Source organism: Bos indicus, chromosome 9 (genome assembly GCF_029378745.1).
Source record: "Bos indicus isolate NIAB-ARS_2022 breed Sahiwal x Tharparkar chromosome 9, NIAB-ARS_B.indTharparkar_mat_pri_1.0, whole genome shotgun sequence".
NCBI lineage: Eukaryota > Metazoa > Chordata > Mammalia > Artiodactyla > Bovidae > Bos > Bos indicus.
In genome coordinates this window covers 102,759,840-102,781,111 of record NC_091768.1, presented here as the reverse complement: position 1 = coordinate 102,781,111, position 21,272 = coordinate 102,759,840, and the positions used below count along the sequence as shown (strand labels likewise).

At 48.9% G+C, this 21,272-nt stretch overlaps 1 protein-coding gene across 15 annotated transcripts in view; it reads right to left on the bottom strand.

The window, feature by feature from the left end:
• The window catches only part of AFDN (afadin, adherens junction formation factor), a 113,916-nt gene extending 93,122 nt beyond the window's left edge, over positions 1–20,794 (bottom strand). For 8 of the 15 annotated variants that reach the window (XM_070796524.1, XM_070796531.1, XM_070796532.1 and 5 more), the window contains exon 1: positions 20,486–20,793. In XM_070796524.1, coding sequence (XP_070652625.1) covers positions 20,486–20,590 — 105 coding nt within the window. In that variant the 5' untranslated portion in view covers positions 20,591–20,793. Of the gene's footprint in view, positions 1–20,485 lie in introns of all 15 variants that reach the window. The other 7 variants (XM_070796538.1, XM_070796541.1, XM_070796527.1 and 4 more) reach the window with 2 other exon arrangements.
• Positions 20,795–21,272: the final 478 nt, after the last annotated feature.

The following is a 21,272-nucleotide window of genomic DNA, read 5'->3' as shown; positions in this document are numbered from 1 at the left end:
GCCACGGTGCTCTCCGGGTGACAGCTCAGCCGCCTGAGGGTCTGAACGGGAAACTGCACCACTGAACTGAAGGTTGAGAAGCGCACAGCCCAGACTGCGCCAGCAGCAAGACGTGCTGAGACGCGAAAGATGCCAACGATGCTTTGGAGGCAGAGCCGCCAGACTGGGGAGGGCTGAGGCCTGGGAGAACGGTGGAGACAAGAATGGGGCAAAGGGGCACCAGCAACCGAGACAAGGGGCAGCCGGGTGGTCCTCTGGCCAGAAGGCTGCAGGAGTCGCTGAGCGGAGAGAGCACGAGGCTGTGGGCACGGTCTGCTCAGGGCGGTGCGGACGCTGGGTGTGGGCGCGGCCGCTCAGGGCGGTGCGGGCGCTGGGTGCGGGCGCAGCAGCTCAGGGCGGTGCGGGCGCTGGGTGTGGGCGCGGCCGCTCAGGGCGGTGCGGGCGCTGGGTGCGGGCGCGGCCGCTCAGGGCAGTGTGCGCACTGGATGCCCCGAGGAGGAAGGCTCTCGGGGAGCAGAGAGGAGGCGGCAAACCGGGGCTCCTCCACTCGGCACAGGAGAACGGACCGGACCCTGGGGCCAAGTGGAGACAAAGCCAGGGGATCGCATCAGAGGGCCTGGAGGTGATGACCGGGTCCTGGCAGCCCGAAGGACATTAGTGACCCAGACAAAAGCCGTCTGGGTGAACTCGAGGGTTGGGCCCTTAGGGTAACAAGCAAAATAAAAGTTCTAAAATTTCATTTACATCTTTAAAATTAGACAAATGACATTGATAGTTGCACTCCACTGGTCACATCCACAAACACCCAAACTGGCAAAACAATCACATAGTCACTGGTTGTCTTCACAGCGCAGAATGGTTAGCAGAGGTAAGCAACTCTAATATATACACAGGCAACCTTGGAGCTCTAATGAAGACTTTTACAATGAGGACTCCCCTGAAGATGCCACTTACTCCGTGACCAATATACCACTCTCCCACACACCACAGAGAAGACTAAAAGATAACTCCAGGAAACAAAACCACCTTTTTTTAAAAAAATGTTAATCTCATTAGAAAAGACCTTGATGACAAGAAAGATTGAAGGCGAGAGAAAAAGGGGATGAAAGAGGATGAGATGGTTGGATGGCATCACCGATTCAATGGACATGAGTTTGAGTAAGCTCCGGGAGTTGGTGATGGACAGGGAGGCCTGGCATGCTGCTGTCCGCGGGGTTGCAAAGAGTTGGACATGACTGAGCGACTGAACTGAACTGAATCATTTTTTAACCTATTATTTTCTCTACTGGGATGTTTGCAGACATAAGTTGAAAAAAACATTGTATCACTAAAAAAAATCAAACAAATTAAAAGGAAGTTTTAAATAGTCAGATAACCTTAACTATTTGCAACTACCAATAAGGCTGATTTGTCCAAGGCTCGTGGCTTAATTCCAAACTTCTAAAGCTCATTCTCTGGTTTTTGGAAAGGTTTTGTTTAAGTTCATTTATGTGCTGTATGTGCTTAAGTCACTCAGTCATGTCCGACTCTTTGTGACCCCATGAACTGTAGGCCAACAGGCTCCTCTGTCCATCAGATTCTCCAGGCAAGAATACTGGAGTGGGTAGCCTTTCCCTTCTCCCAGGGGATCTTCACAACCCAGGGCGTGAACCCAGGTCTCCCACATTGCAGGCAGATTCTTTACTGTCTGAGCCACCAGGGAAGCTCATTCAGTTCAGTTCAGTTCAGTCGCTCAGTTGTGTCTGACTCTTTGCAACCCCATGAATTGCAGCACACCAGTCCTCCCTGTCCGTCATCAACTCTCAGAGTTCACCCAAACTCATGTGCATTGAGTCGGTCATGCCATCCAACCATCTCATCCTCTGTCGTCCCCTTCTCCTCCAGCGTCCAATCCCTCCCAGCATCAGGGTTTTTTCCCAATGAGTCAGCTCTTCACATGAGGTGGCCAAAGTACTGGAGTTTCAGCCTCAGCATCAGTCCTTCCAATGAACACCCAGGACTGGTCTCCTTTAGGATGAGCTGGTTGGATCTCCTTGCAGTCCAAGGAACTCTTAAGAGTCTTGTCCAACACCACAGTTCAAAAGCATCAATTCTTTGGCACTCAGCTTTCTTCACAGTCCAACTCTCACATCCATACAGGACCACTGGAAAAACCATAGCCTTGACTAGATGGACCTTTGCTGGCAAAGTAATGTCTCTGCTTTTGAATATGCTATCTAGGTTGGTCATAACTTTCCTTCCAAGGAGTAAGTGTCTTTTAATTTCATGGCTGCAATCACCATTTGCAATGATTTTGGAGCCCAACAAAATAAAGTCTGACACTGTTTCCACTGTTTCCCCATCTATTTCCCATGAAGTGATGGGACCGGATGCCATGATCTTCGTTTTCTGAATGCTGAATTACTGCTAAAAAAGAAAAATATACCCCTCATATCCAAAGTAGTTCCACAATGAAAATCCTTAAGACACAAACCTATCTGTGTGAGTCTCCTCCTGATACTATAAATTCTGGTGGTAGAGAGTCTAATAGAATGGAGCCTGATTTAAGAAAAAAAGACAGCCCACACTCTTAAAAAACAAGGCCATCACTAAACTCAAGAGAATACAGGCCGCAACTCAAGCTAAGACAATCACGAGTTTAAAATAGGTGCTCCCTTGATTTTTTAGTGACTTTTCAAGACATAACAACGAAGAAACAAATGACTAGTAAAATACATCCACTGATGGATAGAAAATTAAAAGACCAAAATGATTAAATAGAAAAAAAATTTTAATACAGGATAAAACATCAACATGTTTTATAAACAGCATTTGTGCAAATGGAAGAGATTAAAACAAACATCCCAAAAGAAAAAAAGACATGTCACATAGAAAGTATAACGAAAAAAAAAAAAATTAAAAAAAAAAAAGAAAGTATAACGGTCGATGAATTTGTGAAAGACGCTCCTCCTCGACGGTGACCTGGGAAATGTGAAGTTTGAAACCAAGGACTTTCTGTCAGGCTGAGAAAAGATGAATTCCCAGCAACAGGGTCGGGTGAAGGGTCACACCCAGTGCAGCAGCGTGCGAACTGGAAGAGCCTGCTAAGGTAAGAACGGCAAAGGCTATCAAAACGCTCCCTGTGTCCACCCCTCCAATGCAAACTGCTTTTGGAAATCCATTTCTATTTTATAGATATGCAACTACACAGAGATAATTAGGCAAAATACTCACAGGAACAGTACTAAAACAGTGTATCGTAGAGAAAAGTGTGAATAATGTGACTCCTACAAGGAATATTACATCGCCATTAAAAAACAAGAGCATTTTATGTAAGTGTTATAAAAGTGTCCATAGCTTCCTTCTAAGTAAAAATAACCCAGGTACCACTCACCTAAAAAAGCTTACTGTTAATTCTGCAAGAGCCACTGCCCCCAGGGGGTTCTGCTCCTAAACTCAGACACAGACATTAACACCGACGCAGCCACCGAGCTTCCAACTAGAGACGGAGCTCCAACCAAGAGGGGCGCACGCAGACCTTAGAGTCACTGAGTTCTGAGTGTGCCCACACCATCAGGCTCAGCCCTTACCCGTGGCCTCCTTGATCTCAGGATAATGGTGCCAGGCCTTTCTTTATTGAAAAAATAAACAGAGGACAGAGTCCAATGTGAAAATACAGCGCCAAGAAAGAGGAGCCAGATGAAGTCACCCGTGACACCAGGGAAGGGCAGGAACACAGAGACACCGTTACAGGAGGTGGGAGGCCAGCGAGGTCGCCCAGCGTGGCGATGAGCACATCAGGGCTTCCCTGGGGTCTCAGATGGTAAAGAGTCAGCCTGCAACGCAGGAGATGTGGGCTCAATCCCTGGGTCGGGAAGATCCTCTGAAGGAGGGAATGGTTACCCACTGCAATACTCATGCCTGGAAGAGTCCATGGACAGAGGAGCCTGGTGGGCTACGGTCCACGGGGTCACAAAGAGCCGGACACCACTGACCAACTAACACTTTCACATCAAGGCCATTGGAGAAGAGCAGATCAGCAGGGGAGGACCGGACAAAGAAAGCAGGGGTCAGGATTTTTTTTTTTTTTTTTTTCAACTCTGGCTAAAGGATAACTGAAAAATTCTTTACGAGATGGGAATACCAGACCCCCTGACCTACCTCCTGAGAAATCTGTATGCAGTTCAAGAAGCAACAGTTAGAACTGGACATGGAACAACGGACTGGTTCCAAATTGGGAAAGGAGTATATCAAGGCTGTATATTGTCACCCTGCTTATTTAATGTCTATGCAGAGTACATCATGAGAAACACCAGGTTGGATGAAGCACAAGCTGGAATCAAGATTGCCAGGAGAAATATCAATAACCTCAGATATGCAGATAACACCACCCTTATGGTATAAAGCGAAGAAGAACTAAAGAGCCTCTTGAAGAAACTGAAAGAGGAGAGTGAAACACCTGGCTTAAAACTCAACATTCAGAAAACTAAGATCATGACATCCGGTCCCATCACTTCATGGCAAATAGATGGGGAAACAATGGAAACAGTGACAGACTTTAGTTTCTTGGGTTCCAAAAATCACTGCAGATGGTGTCTGCAGCCATGAAATCAAAAGAAGCTTGCTCCTTGGAAGAAAAGCTATGACAAACCTAGACAGCATATTAAAAAGCAGAGACATTACTTTTCTGACAAAGTTCTGTCTAGTCAAAGCTATGGTTTTTCCAGTAGTCATGTATGGATGTGAGAGATGGACCATAAAGAAAGCTGAGCGATGAAGAATTGCTGCTTTCGAACTGTGGTGTTGGAGAAGACTCTTGAGAGTCCCTTGGACTGCAAGGAGATCCAGTCCACCCCAAAGGAAAAATCAGTCCTGAATATTTATTGGAAGGACTGATGCTAAAGTTGAAGCTCCAATACTTTAGCCACCTGATGCAAAGAGCTGACTCATTTGAAAAGACCCTGATGCTGGGAATGATTGAAGGCAAGAAGAGAAGGGGACTACAAAGGATGAGATGCGTGGATGGCGTCATCGACTCAATGGCTGTGAGTTGGAGCAAGCTCCGGGAGCTGGTGATGGACACGGAGGCCCAGCGTGCTGCGGTCCATGAGGTCACAGAGTCGGGTGCGACTGAGGAACTGAGCTGAGCTGAAGGGCCCCACCGGGATTCCCAGGTTGTGCTCGTCGTGAAGAACCCTCCTACCCGTGTAAGGAGACAAAAGAGACACAGGTTTGATCCCTGGGTGGGGAAGATCCCTTGGATCTTGGCAACCCACTCCAGTATTCTGCCTGGAGAATCCCACAGACCTGGCGGGCTACAGTCCATGGGGCTGCAAAGAGTCTGACATGACAGAAGTGACTTAGCACGCACGCATGTACTCAAGGGGACCCCCACCTAACTAGTAGCCAAGTGCAAACCTGGGATGACCCTGAACAGCTCTCTTTCGTCCTCTGCTTGCATGTGAGCTGCGGCCTTCGTTCCACAAGACGAAGGCCCTACACCTGATCAGTCTCCTGCCGCCAGGCCATTCCCCCTTCGCCCTGTGGCCTCTGCTGCCTGGGAGGGCCGGAGAGCTCAACTGCAAACGTCATCACCTTCTTTCACCTACAATGTTCTTACCTTGGCTTACAAGGCCCATAAGAAACCCACCTGTTAACACGTGCAGCTCCTCAGTCAGCGGCCAGCACCTTGTTCAGTTCAGTTTAGTGGCTCAGTCATGTCTGACTCTTTGCGACTCCATGGACTGCAGCACACCAGGCCTCCCTGTCCATCACCAACTCCCGCAGTTCACCCAAACTCATGCCCACTGAGTCAGTGACGCCATCCAGCCATCTCATCCTCTGTCATCCCCTTCTCCTCCCGCCCTCAATCTTTCCCAGCATCAGGGTCTTTTCCAATGAGTCAGCTGCACGCTTGTACGTCCAGACAAACACAGACACACACGATTTTCAGCCACTAGGCCATGCCGCAAAGACAAACAAACCCAAGAGCCCAGGTGCCCCGCTCCCAAGTCTCACTGCTCTCACCACGACACACCTCTCTATTCCAGGCTTCCGCACCCGCCCCGCCTGGGGAGAGGGATGAGCAGAAACAGAAGGTGGGCTTGGGGCTTAGAGCTGTTGCTCAGGGGGGCCGCTCACGGGCCAGAGCAAGGCACACACGGTCAGGCCTGGTGCGAGAAGGCGAGCTCCCGGGACCCGGGTTCAGGGAGGCGCGGAGAGCCCCGAGGAATGGCGTGCCTGTGTGAGCACGGGCCCACAGACAGACTCAGCGGGTTCTTTCTAAGTCAGCTTTCCACGTTTTCTACAAATTCCTCAGGATTCAGAGCGAACATTTCCTGAAACGCACTGTGGGAAGCTGTGCCTACGCCCCAGGAAAGGCTCGGCCCAGGCGCTTCCCAGCCCCGCACGGCACAGGGCGCGGCCTGCAGACCTGGGCGCACCCCCCACAGGCTGCGCCCCTGGAAGCGTCTCCCAGCTCACCCCAGCCCCACGGGCATCAGCTGAGCACGTACTTGCTCAGTGAGTCAGGCTCTTGGCCAGGAACGCCCTCCGCGGAACCACCGAGAAGGTTCCCTGTCATCCGAAGATCCACGTCAACGGCTGCGCAGGGCGCCTGCCCCTCAGGATCCAGACGGGGCGCGCACCGCGCTCCAGACACACCTCCCGGTGCTCTTGCACTCAGACGGGAGCCGCTGCGGAAAGCACAGGCGTGCACGGGGCTCGCAGGGACCGGCCCGTGGAGGGGAGCACCAAGGGAGCTGCAGCTGGAGGCCGAGGGCCTGCTGCCCCTCAGGGCGCCCCGGGCCCCTGACACCGGGCAGCCCCTCACCCCCACCCCAGACGGCAGAGCAGGCCGCCTGCACACAGCGCCTACAGCACGGCGGGCACTTGGAAAACCACCCTGAATGAGCGACCGCTGCACCGGCCCAATGACAGACCCGAGAGAAGGCTTAAATGTCATCCTTTTAAAAGCACTGAGCCACTAAAAAAGAAATAAACAGAGATATGCCACAGGAGCAATTTCTCACAACACTCAGGCCCTGAGGTAAGTGCATAACCGTTGCTGAATTTTTTGCTCAGACGTTCATAGAAGCAAACGGCAACTACCACTCTATTTAATGTAAAATCTGCCCGGTTTCTCAAGATTCGAGCTGCTGGTACCAATCACACGCTTTTGTAACCACACACACTAATATAAAATGTCTAAAAATGTCATTAGACTAATACATGGAACATTTCTGAGCGTTGGAAACTTGCTTAGAAGCTGTGCAAACCACAAACATGTAGTATTTGGTAGTTTAGGACACTTGGTGAAAAACACTAATAACCTTAACACTAAATTACATTTTGCACTGCAATATGAGCCACAAGACTCTAGAAGCAAACGCAACCTCAAAGTGGTGCAGACACAGACAGCGGGGCGGGTGCCAACCTGAACTTCCCTGCGTCCAGCCATCCCGGGAGACCAGCTTAGGGAGCAGGCCGAGGCCGCTGGCCTCGCAAACCCGGGCAGCAGACGTGCAGCTCCCCAAGTCAAGTATTCAGTCCCTGACTCGTAAAAGAAAAGCACACTCAGCTCCCATCGAGGAAGCTCCTCCACGCTTTACTGTCTCCTTCAAGAGGAGGAAACAGGCTCCTGAGCAGAGAAGGAAGAGCGTGATCTGGGAGGCCCCCTGAAACGGCCGTTTGGTCTGAAATCCTCCCTTCTATGTTGGGAAGGGCAACTATTTACTCGGGAGATGTTAGTTAGAATCGTCAGCAACAAGCAGGGAACAGCTCCAGAGAACTCTGCTGAAACCGCAGTGTCACCTGGGGGAAACGGCTAGTTAATATGTAAACAGCACCCTGGGAAGGCAGAGAGTCAGCGGGGCAAACAGGTTTCGCCTGTCACTCCATTTCAGGCTCAGACCAGGGAAGGGCCAGGGCCACACCCGGACCCAGGGGCGGGAGGCCCTTCAGGAAGCAAGGGGCCAGGTGAGGAGACACCGGACCCAGGCCGAACCCTGCGGCCGGAGCAGGGTCTCCACGCGGCAGGACCCCAGTCTCGGGGAGCGAGGGCCACCTGTGCCTCCCTGGGGACAGGAGACTGCTCCATCTCGCACACGTTTCACACTCCAGCTGCTGGTGACCGTGCAAGACACAAGCTGTCCAGGTCTGCAGACAGCGAGAAAAGACGGGCGGCCACTCCACGCTGACCACACAGCACCCTCACCCATCTAAAGACAAGGCACAGCAAGGCCTTCCAACCGATACACTCACGTTTATCTCCAGGTTGGTGCAAAAGCTAGCTGCGGAGTGGCACTGGCCACCTTCCTGACGCTGGACACATTGTCAGATACGGCTGCCACACGTCTCAGCGCACATCTCTTGCTTTACGTTCTTTTTGCCAACGACTTATTACCTGCTGTTTATTTTATATTTATTTTAGACTACAGAAATGATGTTAGATAAAAATCAAATTCAAGCGATTTTTTTATTCGCGTTCAGAATGGGCTGTAAAGCAATGGAGACGACTCGCAGCATCAACACTTTTGGGCAGGAACTGCCAACGAACATGCAGCGCAGTGGGGGGTCCAAGAAGGTCTGCAAAGGCGACAAGGGCCTTGAAGACAGGGGCAGAGTGGCCGGCCATCGGAAGCCGACAACGGCTAACTGACAATGACCATCAAAGCTGATCCTCTTACAACTACATGGGAGGTTGCTGAAGAGCTCAGTGTCGACCACTCTACAGCCGTTCAGCATTTGAGGCAAACTGGAGAAGTGAAAAAGCTTGATGAGTGGATGCCTCGGGAGCTGACCAAAAAAACCTGTTATTTTATTTATTTATTTTTATTTATTTTAATTGGAGGTGAATTCCTTTACAATACTGTGATGGTTTTTGCCATACATTCACATGAATCAGCCATGGGTGAACATGTGTTCCCATCCTGACCCCCTCCCAGCTCCCTCCCCATCCCATCCCTCAGGGTGATCCCAGTGCACCAGCCCCGAGCACCCTGCATCGAACTGGACTGGCCATCTGTTTCACATATGGTAATATACACATTTCAATGCTATTCTCTCAAATCATCCCACCCTCGCCCTCACCTACAGAGTCCAAAAGACTGTTCTATACATCTGTGTCTCTTTTGCTGTCTCACATGTAGGGTTATCATTACCATCTTTCTAAATTCCATACATATGCATTAGTATACTGTATTGCTGTTTTTCTTTCTGGCTTACTTCGCTCTGTGTAAGAGGCTCCAGTTTCATCCACCTCATTAGAACTGATTCAAATGCATTCTTTTTAATGGCTGAGTAATACTCCATTGTGTATATGTGCCACAGCTTTCTTATCCATTCGTCTGCCGATGGACATCTAGGTTGCTTCCATGTCCTGGCTGTTGTAAACAGTGCTGCGATGAACACTGGGGTACACACATCTCTTTCAATTCTGAAAACCTGTCATTTTAAAGTGCTGTCTTCTTTTATTCTGCAACAACAATGAACCGGTTCTTGACTGCATTGTGACATGTGACAAAAAGTGGATTTTATAAAACTGGCGATCACCAGCTCAGTGGCTAGACTGAGAAGAAGCTCCAAAGCACTTCCCAAAGCCAAACTTGTACCAAAAAGTTCATGGTCACTGTTGGGGGTCTGCTGCCGGTCTGATCCACTACAGCTTTCTAAACGCTGGCAAAACCACTACATCTGAGAAGTATGCTCAGCAAATCGATGAGACGCAGCGAAAACTGCCAACGCCTGCAGGCAGCACCGGTCAACAGAAAGGGCCCAGTCCTCCTCCACATGTGGCCACGCTCAACCACAGGTTGCACAATCAGCACCTCAAAAGCTGAACAAATTGGGCTACCAAGTTTTGCCCCATCTGCCATATTCATCTGACCTCCGCCATTTCTTTAAGCATCTCAACAACGTTCTGCAGGGAAAACGCTTCCACCACCAGCAGGAGGCAGGAGATGCTTTCCGAGAGCTCCTCAAACCCCAAAGCACGGATTTTTATGCTGCAGGAACAAACAAGCCGGCAAAAATGTGTTGACTGTAACGGTTCCTATTTTGGTTAATAACGATGCATTTGAGGCTAGTTATAATCATTTAAAATTCAGTCCAAAATCGCAATTACTTTTGTACCTACCTAATAGAAGATATATATACATATACATGTAACGTTTCATTGTATCATACCTCTGGTTATTCCTTAAAATTATGCCCTAAGTTGTTCTACTTATAAATTATTTTTCTAAAAAACCTGCAGGCACTGTTTTTGTTGCAGTGATCCTACACCTTCAGAGTCCGCAGTGCTGAGTTACAGGAACACTCTGTTCCAGAACCATGCAACCTGGGCAGATCACTGCCCCCAGCTTACCAGCTGTCCCCCACCTACAGGACTGTTCTGAAAACTAAGGGAGGTGATACAGGCAATGCACTCACACGAATGTCAAGCGCACAGACACTACACACCCACAGAACGCTACCTCTCACACCTGTCATCACAGCAACCTACAAGGCTTTTAAAAGCTGGATTCCCGACAAAAACTGTAAACTTAATAACATGATCAATAACAAATGATCCAGCACTGGGTTAAAAATGTAAGTAATTAATAACTAAGTATGTATACTTCAAGCATTTCCCAAATGTTCAAAAGAAACACACAATTTTCATAATACAAAGAAAGCAAATGCCTTAACTCCTTCATGTCTAATAACATTTTCAAGAATATACTTCAAAAATAAACCATAAAACAACATCATAAAATTTTTTAGTGGTTTTCCAGATTTACTGGCCTTAATTTTACTGTTCTTGACATTTCCAAATAACAATTTAATGAAGGTTATCAGATCAGATCAGATCAGATCGCTCAGTCATGTCTGACTCTTTGCAACCCCATGAATCGCAGCACGCCAGGCCTCCCTGTCCAACACCAACTCCCGGAGTTCACTGAGACTCACGTCCATCGAGTCAGTGATGCCATCCAGCCATGTCATCCTCTGTCGTCCCCTTCTCCTCCTTCCCCCAATCCCCCCAGCATCAGAGTCTTTTCCAATGAATCAACTCTTCGCATGAGGTGGCCAAAGTACTGGAGTTTCAGCTTTAGCATCATTCCTTCCAAAGAAATCCCAGGGCTAAAAAAAAAAGAAAAAGAAATCCCAGGGCTGATCTCCTTCAGAATGGACTGGTTGGATCTCCTTGCAGTCCAAGGGACTCTCAAGAGTCTTCTCCAACACCACAGTTCAAAAGCAGCAATTCTTCGGCGCTCAGCCTTCTTCACAGTCCAACTCTCACATCCATACATGACCACTGGAAAAACCATAGCCTTGACTAGACGGACCTTTGCTGGCAAAGTAATGTCTCTGCTTTTGAATATGCTATCTAGGTTAGTCATAACTTTCCTTCCAAGGAGTAAGCATCTTTTAATTTCATGGCTGCAGTTAGCATCTGCAGTGATTTTGGAGCCTAGAAAAAGTCTGATACTGTTTCCCCATCTATTTCCCATGAAGTGATGGGACCGGATGCCATGATCTTCGTTTTCTGAATGTTGAGCTTTAAGCCAACTTTTTCACTCTCCACTTTCACTTTCATCAAGAGGCTTTTTAGTTCCTCTTCACTTTCTGCCATAAGGGTAGTTATAAAAAATGATTTTTAAAAACTGAAATCAACAAGTTTGGCATAAAAACACACGAATTATTCTATGAAGTCTACAAGGCCACCTTTGCCAAAACAGAATTAAAAACATATTTCAAAATACTTGAGGTCCTCAACATGAACCATGGTGAAGACACTGTCCACAGTGCTCTGGGCAGGACCCTCCTGAGTAAGATAAGCCCAGCTCATCTACAAAGGAGCCGTTCACAGATTCACTAATTCAGCAACTCAGGTTTCAGATCTGTATTGTATTACTCTGGCAAATTAAAACAACATGTCTATTAATAAATATGTCTCATTCTGTGGTTAAAAACAGTGCTCCATCAAAACGATTTAGTAATACTACCTATAAAAAGAAAATGGTCACCAAAGCTTCAAATGAACTCACACCTCGCCATGAAAGAACAGCACAACATATCTGCGGCAGAAAGTTGCCACCAAGTAGATAAATTAATCTTAAGTGTTGGTAATCTTTAACATAAATTCAATATTCTCATATTTTGTTTTCGCCATATGCATTTTTAAAAGTAGTATGCTCACATACTATTTATAAGTATTAAAATCCCATGTCGTGCACAGTGGATCTTAGAATATAAACACTAATCTGTGCAGTCTGTCTCTCTCCGGAGAGACAGTAACGCTATGGGGGAGCACAGCCAAACCCAGCAGGAGAAAGCCTTCTCAGGGTCGGTCGCTGCCATCGTGCGGAGCGCAAGCTTGGAAGGGGAGGCCTGGAAGCACAGACAAGTGCCAGAAGACAGAGCCCACATCAGCAACACAGCTACCAACCAGGTTACCTGGAATATCAGACTCCAACGCTCAGAACTAGACACTGACCAGGAGGAAGTGGGCCACACCACAGCCCGAGTGAATCAGAGCAATGAAACTTCAGTCACCCTTCAGCTAGGTTGTAGCCAGTATCTCTCAACAGCAAAAATGTACATGCTTGCATCTCACAAATTCAAATTTTTCTATTTTTCCAGTAGTCATGTATGGATGTGAGAGTTGGACCATAAAGAAGGCTGACCGTGAAGAACTGATGCTTTTGAACTGTGTGGTGTTGGAGAAGACTCTCGAGAGTCCCTTGGACTGCAAGGAGATCCAACCAGTCCATCCTAAAAGAAATCAGTCCTGAATATTCATTGGAAGGACTGATGCTGAAGCTGAAACTCTAATAATTTGGCCACCTGATGCAAGGAATTAACTCACTGGAAAAGACCCTGATGCTGGGAAAGATTGAAGGTGGGAGAAGGGGATGACAGAGGATGAGATGTTTGGATGGCATCACTGACTCGATGGACATGAGTTTGAGTAGGCTTTGGGAGATGGTGAAGGACAGGGAAGCCTGGTGTGCTGCAGTCCATGGGGTCGCACAGAGTCGGACACAACTGAACAACAACAAATGAAAATAGGTATTATTTATAAATAAAAATAAGTAAATACATGCAAAATAAATGAATGTATGTTAAAACCTATCTTTCTATCATAAGGAGAATTACGTTCGACTTTAAATGATATGTATCTGTTAACTGTATAGCCCTAGTCCGAAAATACCAAGAACATAGACTTTAATATCTGCCTTAGAATGTTTCAAAAATGAGCTGAAACCAAAGCTCTTAAAAGCAATCACCAAGTGTTCCAGGCAGAGCTCACACCAAGGCAGGAGGCCCTGGCCCCTCTCAGGTCCGCGGTGAGGTCAGACGCGCTCCTGGGCCCGCAGGCGCTGGAGCCTCGCAGGCGCGGCCGGCAGGCGGGCGGCTGGGGCAACCCGCGGGCTCAGCGCGCCGACCACAGTGGGGCGCCCGTCCCTGCGGCAGTCACGCCTAAAGAGGGCCCATCTCGCTCAGGCCTGCCTCTGGGGGAGCTGGAGGGACGATCAGTCTTACCGGACGTGGACTCAAGCACCTCGGTCCGGCACCCTACTTGCTGAAGTGCAAACCGCGCATGAAGGACTAGGGCTGCTCGTCAGAGCCCAGCGAACGTCCCGGAAAGCCCGTGGGCAGCGACCAAACGAGGCGCGTTTCTCACGGAAACCACGTCCACCTCGGAGAGCTGAGGGCGCACCGCGGCTTCGCGGGCTCGGGGGCTCGGCCTCTCCTCAGAGACCAGGGAAGCGAGCCCCTTCCTGCAAGGGCCGCCAGCGACCAGCACACCCGAGCTTGGACAGGGACTCCGATGTCCGAAAACGGGTCTCCACCACTGTGCTTGGTGGTGCGGGTTTAGCCACCAAGTCGTGTCCGACTCTTGCGACCCTATTGACTGTAGCCCACAGGCTCCTCTGTCCATGAGATTCTCCAGGCAAGAACACTGGAGTGGGGTGCCGTTTCCTTCTCCAGGGGATCTTCCCGACCCAGGGCTCGAACCCGGGTTTCCTGCATTGCAGGCAGATTCTTTACCAACTGAGCTAGGAGGGAGGCTTCCCAACACTTAAGATTTTTCTAGTCAATGCTGACATTAACAAATGGGCTATTTTTATATGGTTTAAAGAAATGTATCAACATGTGGGGAAAATCCACATAACTCAGAGAACCTGTATTTTCCAAGCAGTCAGTGCTCCGTGGCCCAAAACCACACGTGGGTACAAGACCCATTCAAAGTGCAAAACAGACAAATGGGTGTTAACCGAACAATAGGAAAAAGATTTAAAACAATCTTCCAACGGAGAATTAGTACCAGAAACAGAAACACTTAGGCTCAAAGCAGAAATCTTCATAAAACTGACTCTTAACTTTTATTATCCATGTCTTTTAGAAATAATCACGCCAATAATGCCCCCAAGTATTTGCCAACACAAAAATACATTACAGTGAAAAATGTAAGATAACCTAGGAACTCATTAAGAAGCTCATGTATAATAATGATACACTATAAACTTATATAAAACCAGGGTAGATTTTACAAGCTTTTTTCTGTAAATCTGGAGCACTCAGAAATTTATTCAGAAAATAATATCAACACCTACCTAAAAATAATGTCTCTGCAAGACATCTTCCCAAGGTCCAGAACTAAGTATGTATATGGAGAGAGGCACGTGCTTTTAAGAACACAGTGGTTTTTAAATATTTGATTGTGCTGTTGCTCCCAAACCATTTTCTCTACCAACCATGTAGAACTAGTCCAGACTCAGAGCAAAAGGGCGAAACTGGCAACGTCCAGCCTCCACACCAAAAGCCGATAATAGCAGCACAAAAAGAAATTACAAGTTAGAAATTGTGCTGGCTCTCCTGCAAGACTCAGGAAATAAAAAGAATAGTAAGTCGCCATGGGAAGTACCACTATTAGCCGACAAGGATACAGAGAAAGTATGTTCTTTAAAGGAACAAATGGTTTAAACTAGTGGAGAGTGGGAGCCTGACTTTCCTTTAACAGAACATGTGTGAAATGGAGCAACAGAGAACTATTAAGCCGTGACTCAGAACACAGCAAACCCACCAGACAACAGTGAGCATGAGCAGAGCGTCGCGGGCCAGGCCCTCCACGCAGCTCTCGGGCTGGGCTGGGGGGCTGCAGGGAGCTAGGGCAGACCCGAACCCCTGTGGAAGCCCGGGCCCCGCTGTTTGCACCGCGGTCGGGGGCTCAGACAGACTCAAGGGTGACGCGTCCTCCCCCAGCGTGGGGGGCTGCGGGCACGCTGCTTAGTCTCTAACCTACGACCGCAGGTCACGCACCTTCCCGCCACTGTCCTGGGCGTCAGCACGGTAACTGAGTGCACCGGAAGCAAGACCAGCCAGGGAACCAAAAGCAACAGAAAAACCAGGAGCGAAGACCGGCAGACTCCACCTGAACAGGTCTTCACTGAAGAGGTCAGTTCAGTTTATGTTACATGAGTACTGTTCGCGTCTATTTTATGTATAATAGAGGAAAGCAAGCCTCTACCAAAATAACTGCTATATTATCTACTAGTGTTTTCCGATATTACATCAAGTTCAAGTCTGGCAAAACTGTTTATAAGCAGATTAATCTATGCCACCAGAATAATAACCAACCACTAATAATAATGCTTTATGTACCACAATTACTCAATTAAATCCCTATTGACATAACCCTAAGCCTTCTTCTCTTAAACATCCCACCAACTTGGTATCATATCCTGGTTTTCTGTGAATCAAATTTTTTCGCGAATATGAAAGTTCTGCTATTCAACTATTGCTGCTGTTTGGTTGTTAAATGGTGTCTCTTTGCAACTCCAAGGACTGCAGCATGCCAGGCTTCCCTGTGCTTCACCGTCTCCCAGAATTTGCTTAAACTCATGGCCACTGAGCTGGTGATGCCATCCAACCATCTCATCCTCTGTCACCCCCTCCTTCTCCTGCCCTCAATGTTTCCTAGCATCAGGGTCTTTTCCAGTGAATCAGCTCTTCACACAAGGTAGCCAAAGTATTGGAGCTCTGTATTCTACTATTAACCACAATCAAAATCTGGCAATTCTAGAAATGCCTGTATTTACAACATTTACATTCCATTAAGTCCATAAACCACATAAAGGAAAAATTACTGCTTCGTTGGCAGGAACACAGCAAAGTGAAGCTGGTCGAGATGCAGCTTCAAGTCAAGGTAAGGAGACAGCGGTGCCCTGACCTCACACCCACAAACACAAACCACAACCAATTACTACAGAAGAAAAAAAAATTTTTTTAAAGGAATAGAGATGCCTATAAATACTAAAAACACATCAGTGGCAGCTGCCTATCTCATCACACACTAGTCACCAGATCTTCCGAAGTACCAAGGTTTAATAACACAACTGCTGTTTCCAAAATAGTCTCAAATATAGTTAAGTTGTATGATAAAGCATAGTTACAACCTAAGCATTAGTCCAAAGTATAGATTAAACTCTGTGCTTATTTGCTCAGTCATGTCCGACTCTTAGCGACCCCATGGACTGTGGCCCGCCAGGTTCCTCTGTCCATGGGATTCTCCAGGAAAGAATACTGAAGTGGGTTGCCATGCCCTCCTCCAGAGGATGTTCCGGACCCAGGGATCAAACCCAGGTCTCCCACATTGCAGGTGGATTCTTTACCATCTGAGCCACCAGGGAAGCCCAGTTCAAGCTCCAAATTACGCAATTACTACGACCTCATCTGAAGACTTCCTCCTCCACCTCTGCTGACAAACTACGAGCTGTTTTTCACACGCACCCCTGGGTGGTCTGGGTCGTATGAAGCACCACGTTACTTCTCCAGACTAATCAGAGTACCAAAGTATAACATATCCACCTTCAGTAAAGAACAGAGGGGTGTCCACAAAAATTCTAGGTTAACCTTTTTCCCATCGATGCCAAAAAAAGGCAATGAATTCACTAAGTAATACGTATCTCCCAAAAGTGGTCAGCCAACTACGCAGCACAGGCTTTGCACTCAGGTGTACAGTTTATGCAGAAGAATAAGACACGAAACGACAAATATTTAACAGTCTAACAGACAATTTCACTAAGCTTTTAAAAAGCTCACTTCCCTGTGTAGTCAAGAATAAAGGTACACAAAAAGGAAACCACATTCAGCATTCTTTTCACAAAGTATTCACTGAGCACGCACCACGTGACAGACGTGCAATTGACATTTCAAACAATAAAATGCGAAGCTCTCGCCTTCATGCAATCAGAGAATGACTCAGACAAAACCAGTGGCTACAATGACAAAATGAGCTAAACAACGGAACACCCAACAGCATGCAGACTTTTGGGTAACCAGAGAAGCAGTCTTCTGAGGAAGTACAGAGATTAGCAACAAGAACTCTGCTATGATAAATTATCAGAAACCCCTAAAAGAAGTGAAGGCTTAACATTAAAAGTAAGACAAGGACAGGCGGGACTAAGAAGCTCTTATAAGCATTATCAAGCACTATAGCTCTCCATGGTAATCAAGAGATTAATTCAGCTTAATATCAATTTCTTGGTGATAAAGCACTGACTCTAAGTTTAGATCACCAACTTTCATTTTAAATATAATCAGGGACGAAAAACACACAATGATAAAATATAGTCTGTTTCTTCTTTGGAAGCCCTTCTGCATACAAAGGTGAATACGAAGCAAACTTAACGAAGCTGAAGTTAGAACATATTCTAATTTTCTTTAAAGAGAGAGTAATCCAAAGAGCCAAGCTTATCATCTCCTTAAACATAAACACCTCAGATCAGAAGTTAGCAATGCTGCCTGAAACCACCAACCACAGACGGTCAATAGTTCTGTAATTTGGTAAGAGGCTTCTCTGGTGGCTCAGACCAGAAAGAGTCTGCCTACAATGCGGGAGACCGGGGTTTGATCCCTGGGTCGGGAACATCCTCTGAAGAAGGAAATGGCAGCCCACTCCAGTACTTTTGCCTGGAAAATCCCATGGACAGAGGAGCCTGGTAGGCTACAGTCCATGGGGTCGAAAAGAGCGACTTCACTTCACTCACTGTGATCACTGTAACCCCTCCAAAAAAGCCGCCAAAAGAAAACAAACCAACAACTACACTCTCGTATATGTACATAAAAAAGATTCTCCAAATATATAAATACGTGCCTTACAACTTATCTTTACAAATCAAATTCTGAAGTAAAGTTGCTCGACATTTACTGACCATAATAAAGGCCAGTATGATGTTACATTCTTATAAGGAAAATTATTTGTGATGGAGAAATAGAGTGAAAAATTCATCGTTTCCCAGATATTAAAAAAAGTTCAGACGAAAAAGTTTAGATAAAGCAACTCAAATCCACTGGCTTTAAAATATTGATTTAGGGAATTATTAACTTTAGTTTACCTTCATGATAATGAAAAACACATGCTAAATGTGAAGCTTAAACTTCCAAAGGCCAGAATAAACAGACACACAGCAGGCAAAGGCTCTCCAGAAAACAAAGAATACAAGTGTAAACCAAGTACCAGACATAATGCAAGAGCGGAGAAGACAACACGGATATTGTAAAAAGCCAACTTATTTCATCAAGAAACACTTTCTAATATAATCTTGGAGGACCATTTCTAGACGTGTTCAGGTGTAAGCGGGGCGGCTGTTGTGTCTTGTTGCTAAGTCATGCCTGACACTTCTGCAACCCCGTGGACTGTAGCCCACCAGGCTCCTCTTTACATGGGACTCTCCAGGCAAGAACATTGGAGTGGGCTGCCATTTCTAAATGAAATATATAATCATTTGCCTGAAATGTCCTTCAACTTTTGCTTTGCTTCAACATCTGCATAGCAACTTTTCACCCGCAGAATAACCAGAAAAAACATAGTTCTCTGAATGACAGGCCAGTTTTACTTTAAAAACTACTCAGACGGTGTATCTCAGAAAGGACAGAAGTCTCAACCGAGTGCTTAAAAACAGAATTTAATAAAATCAACTGTGTTTCTGATTCAGGATTTTTTAAAATGCCAGTGCATTCAGAATCCCAAAGAGTAAACTGAATTATCTATCACTAAAGTGAAAAAAGATTCCTTTTCTCAACCAGAGTTGGGAAATTTCTGAAAAAAAAAAAAAAAAAAAATTATAAATAGGTCCATTCAAACAGAAAAACAAAACAACTATGTACCAAAATATTTTACATCTGAATTTTTTAAACCAGAAAAAAGAAAAATGAACTCATTATTCTGAAAGACAACATAATCCTGAAGGCTAAATGACTGCACGTCTCTTTTCAAAGACCTGCTAATAAACCTATGAATGAACACAACTACGCATTATTCATTTGTTTACTAGCACCTAACTCATAAAATCATTAGAGAAGGTGAGTTGTGAACCAGGAGTAACTTATCAATTGGCAACCTGAACCTAATAATTCATATTGGCATTCAACTACGTATTAAAACGAATGGCTCTGCCAGTGCAGACGGAAGAAATGGATTTCCCCCCCTCCCCCATCATGGGCAAAATTAAGACGCTGAGACGCTAAAAGTCAAGTTTGCTCAAAACTATGAACTGGGGTTTAATGATAAGGCATTCAATTTCATGAGAATGCTCAAATTCGTCCAACAGGATTGGGGCCCCAAAGACGGTATTTCAGTAAACAGTATTAACTTGTAATTACCTACTGGGACAAATCAGAAATAGATGCTAGTAAAACCATTCCCTAGGAGGACACGAGTCCCGGGTAAGGTGTCTCTCCCGCGGCTGGAGGATGGGCTCTCAGGGTCCCTCCCTGAGCCCTCCCCTCCACGGCCCTCCCACACCTCTCCCAGACCAACGCACTGGGAGGAGACCTATTTAAAAAACAGAAAACTGCTGGGAATTCTTTCAGCCTCTCTGCCACAAACAACTACCATTGTCCCAGGCCGAAGGCAAGCGAGATTTCCTCCTTTTCCAGGAGCACACCCAGGGCGGGCTACCCCCAGCCAGGCCCGGAGCCACCGTGCGCGCCCCGCCCTGCGCCCCCCGCCCCTCCCCAAAGCCCCCCCACCCACCCGATCGCCCCGACCCCCTCCCCTCCCCCTCTCGACACCCTCCCCCTCCCGACCCTCGCCCTCCCCCTCCCCCCGCCCCTCCCCCGCCCAGCCCCCTCCCCTCCCCCACCCGGGCCCGCGGCCGCGCGCACGGCCGGCGCGGGGAGGGGCGCCCGCCCGTCCACCTGAGCGCCGGCAGCGAATGGGAGGGACCGCCTCTCCGCGGAGTTCAATTCCGGGCCGCGTTATCAGCGGGGCCGCACGGTCGGAACAACTTCCCCGACATTCGCTGTGCGCGCCGGGCCTCCGAGCCCGGCGCCGAGCCCCGCGGCCGGCCACACGCCCGCGCGCCCCGGGGACAAAGGTCCTCCGGGCGGGGGCCCCGCCAACCGCGTCCCCGCCGCGCCCCCCGCCCCCGCCCCCGCCCCGCGCCCCCCGGTCAGGGCGCCCCCCGCCCCGCGCAGGTGAGCGCGCCCCGCCCGCGCCCGCGGCCCGCACCTCGGTGGGCTGGCTGATCTCGAACAGGTCCAGTCGGTTGGCGTTCCAGTGCTGGATGATGTCGGCCAGCTTCCGCCGCTCCTCGTCGCGGCCGCCCGCCGACATCCTCCGGCCGAGGGGTCGGCTCGGCCGAGGGGCCGCGCGCCGGGGTCGGCGGGCCCGGCTCGCCGCCTGTCCGCCTCGGTCCCACCGGCCGGCGCCCCGCGCTCCCGGCTCCGCGCGCCCTGCGCCCCCCGCGCGCCCCGGCCCGGCCGCCTCGGCTCTCGGCTCCGCGGGCTGCTCGGCCGCGTCCGCCGGCCCCGCGTCCGCCGCCGGCCGGTGTGAGTGCGCCCCGAGCGCCCGCCCCGCGCCGCCCCGCCCGCCGTGCGCGCCCCCGCCCGCACCGCCCCGCCCGCCCGCGCCGCCGGCCTCCGCGAGGTGCTGCTGCTGCGCGCGCGCCGGGCGGGGCTGGTCCCGGCGGGCGGTAGGGTCCGACCGCCGCGCCGGGCGCGGACCGTGCCGGATGCAGAGGCGGGTACCGGGTTCAGACGGGCGGGCCGGGTTTAGGTGGTACCGGCTTCGGACCGACGGTCCCGCGTCAGATGGGCGGGCCGGGTTCGGACGGTACCGGGTTTGGACCGGCGGTAGCAGGTCCGACCGGGGTATTGGGTGGGCGGGGTTCGGAGGGACAGTACCAGGTCCGATCGGGGGGCCGGGTTTGGTCCAATCGGGGGGCCGGGTTCGGACGGTACTGGGTTCAGACGGGCTGGCTGGGTCCATATGCTGATGTGTTGGGTCGGCCGGCCTC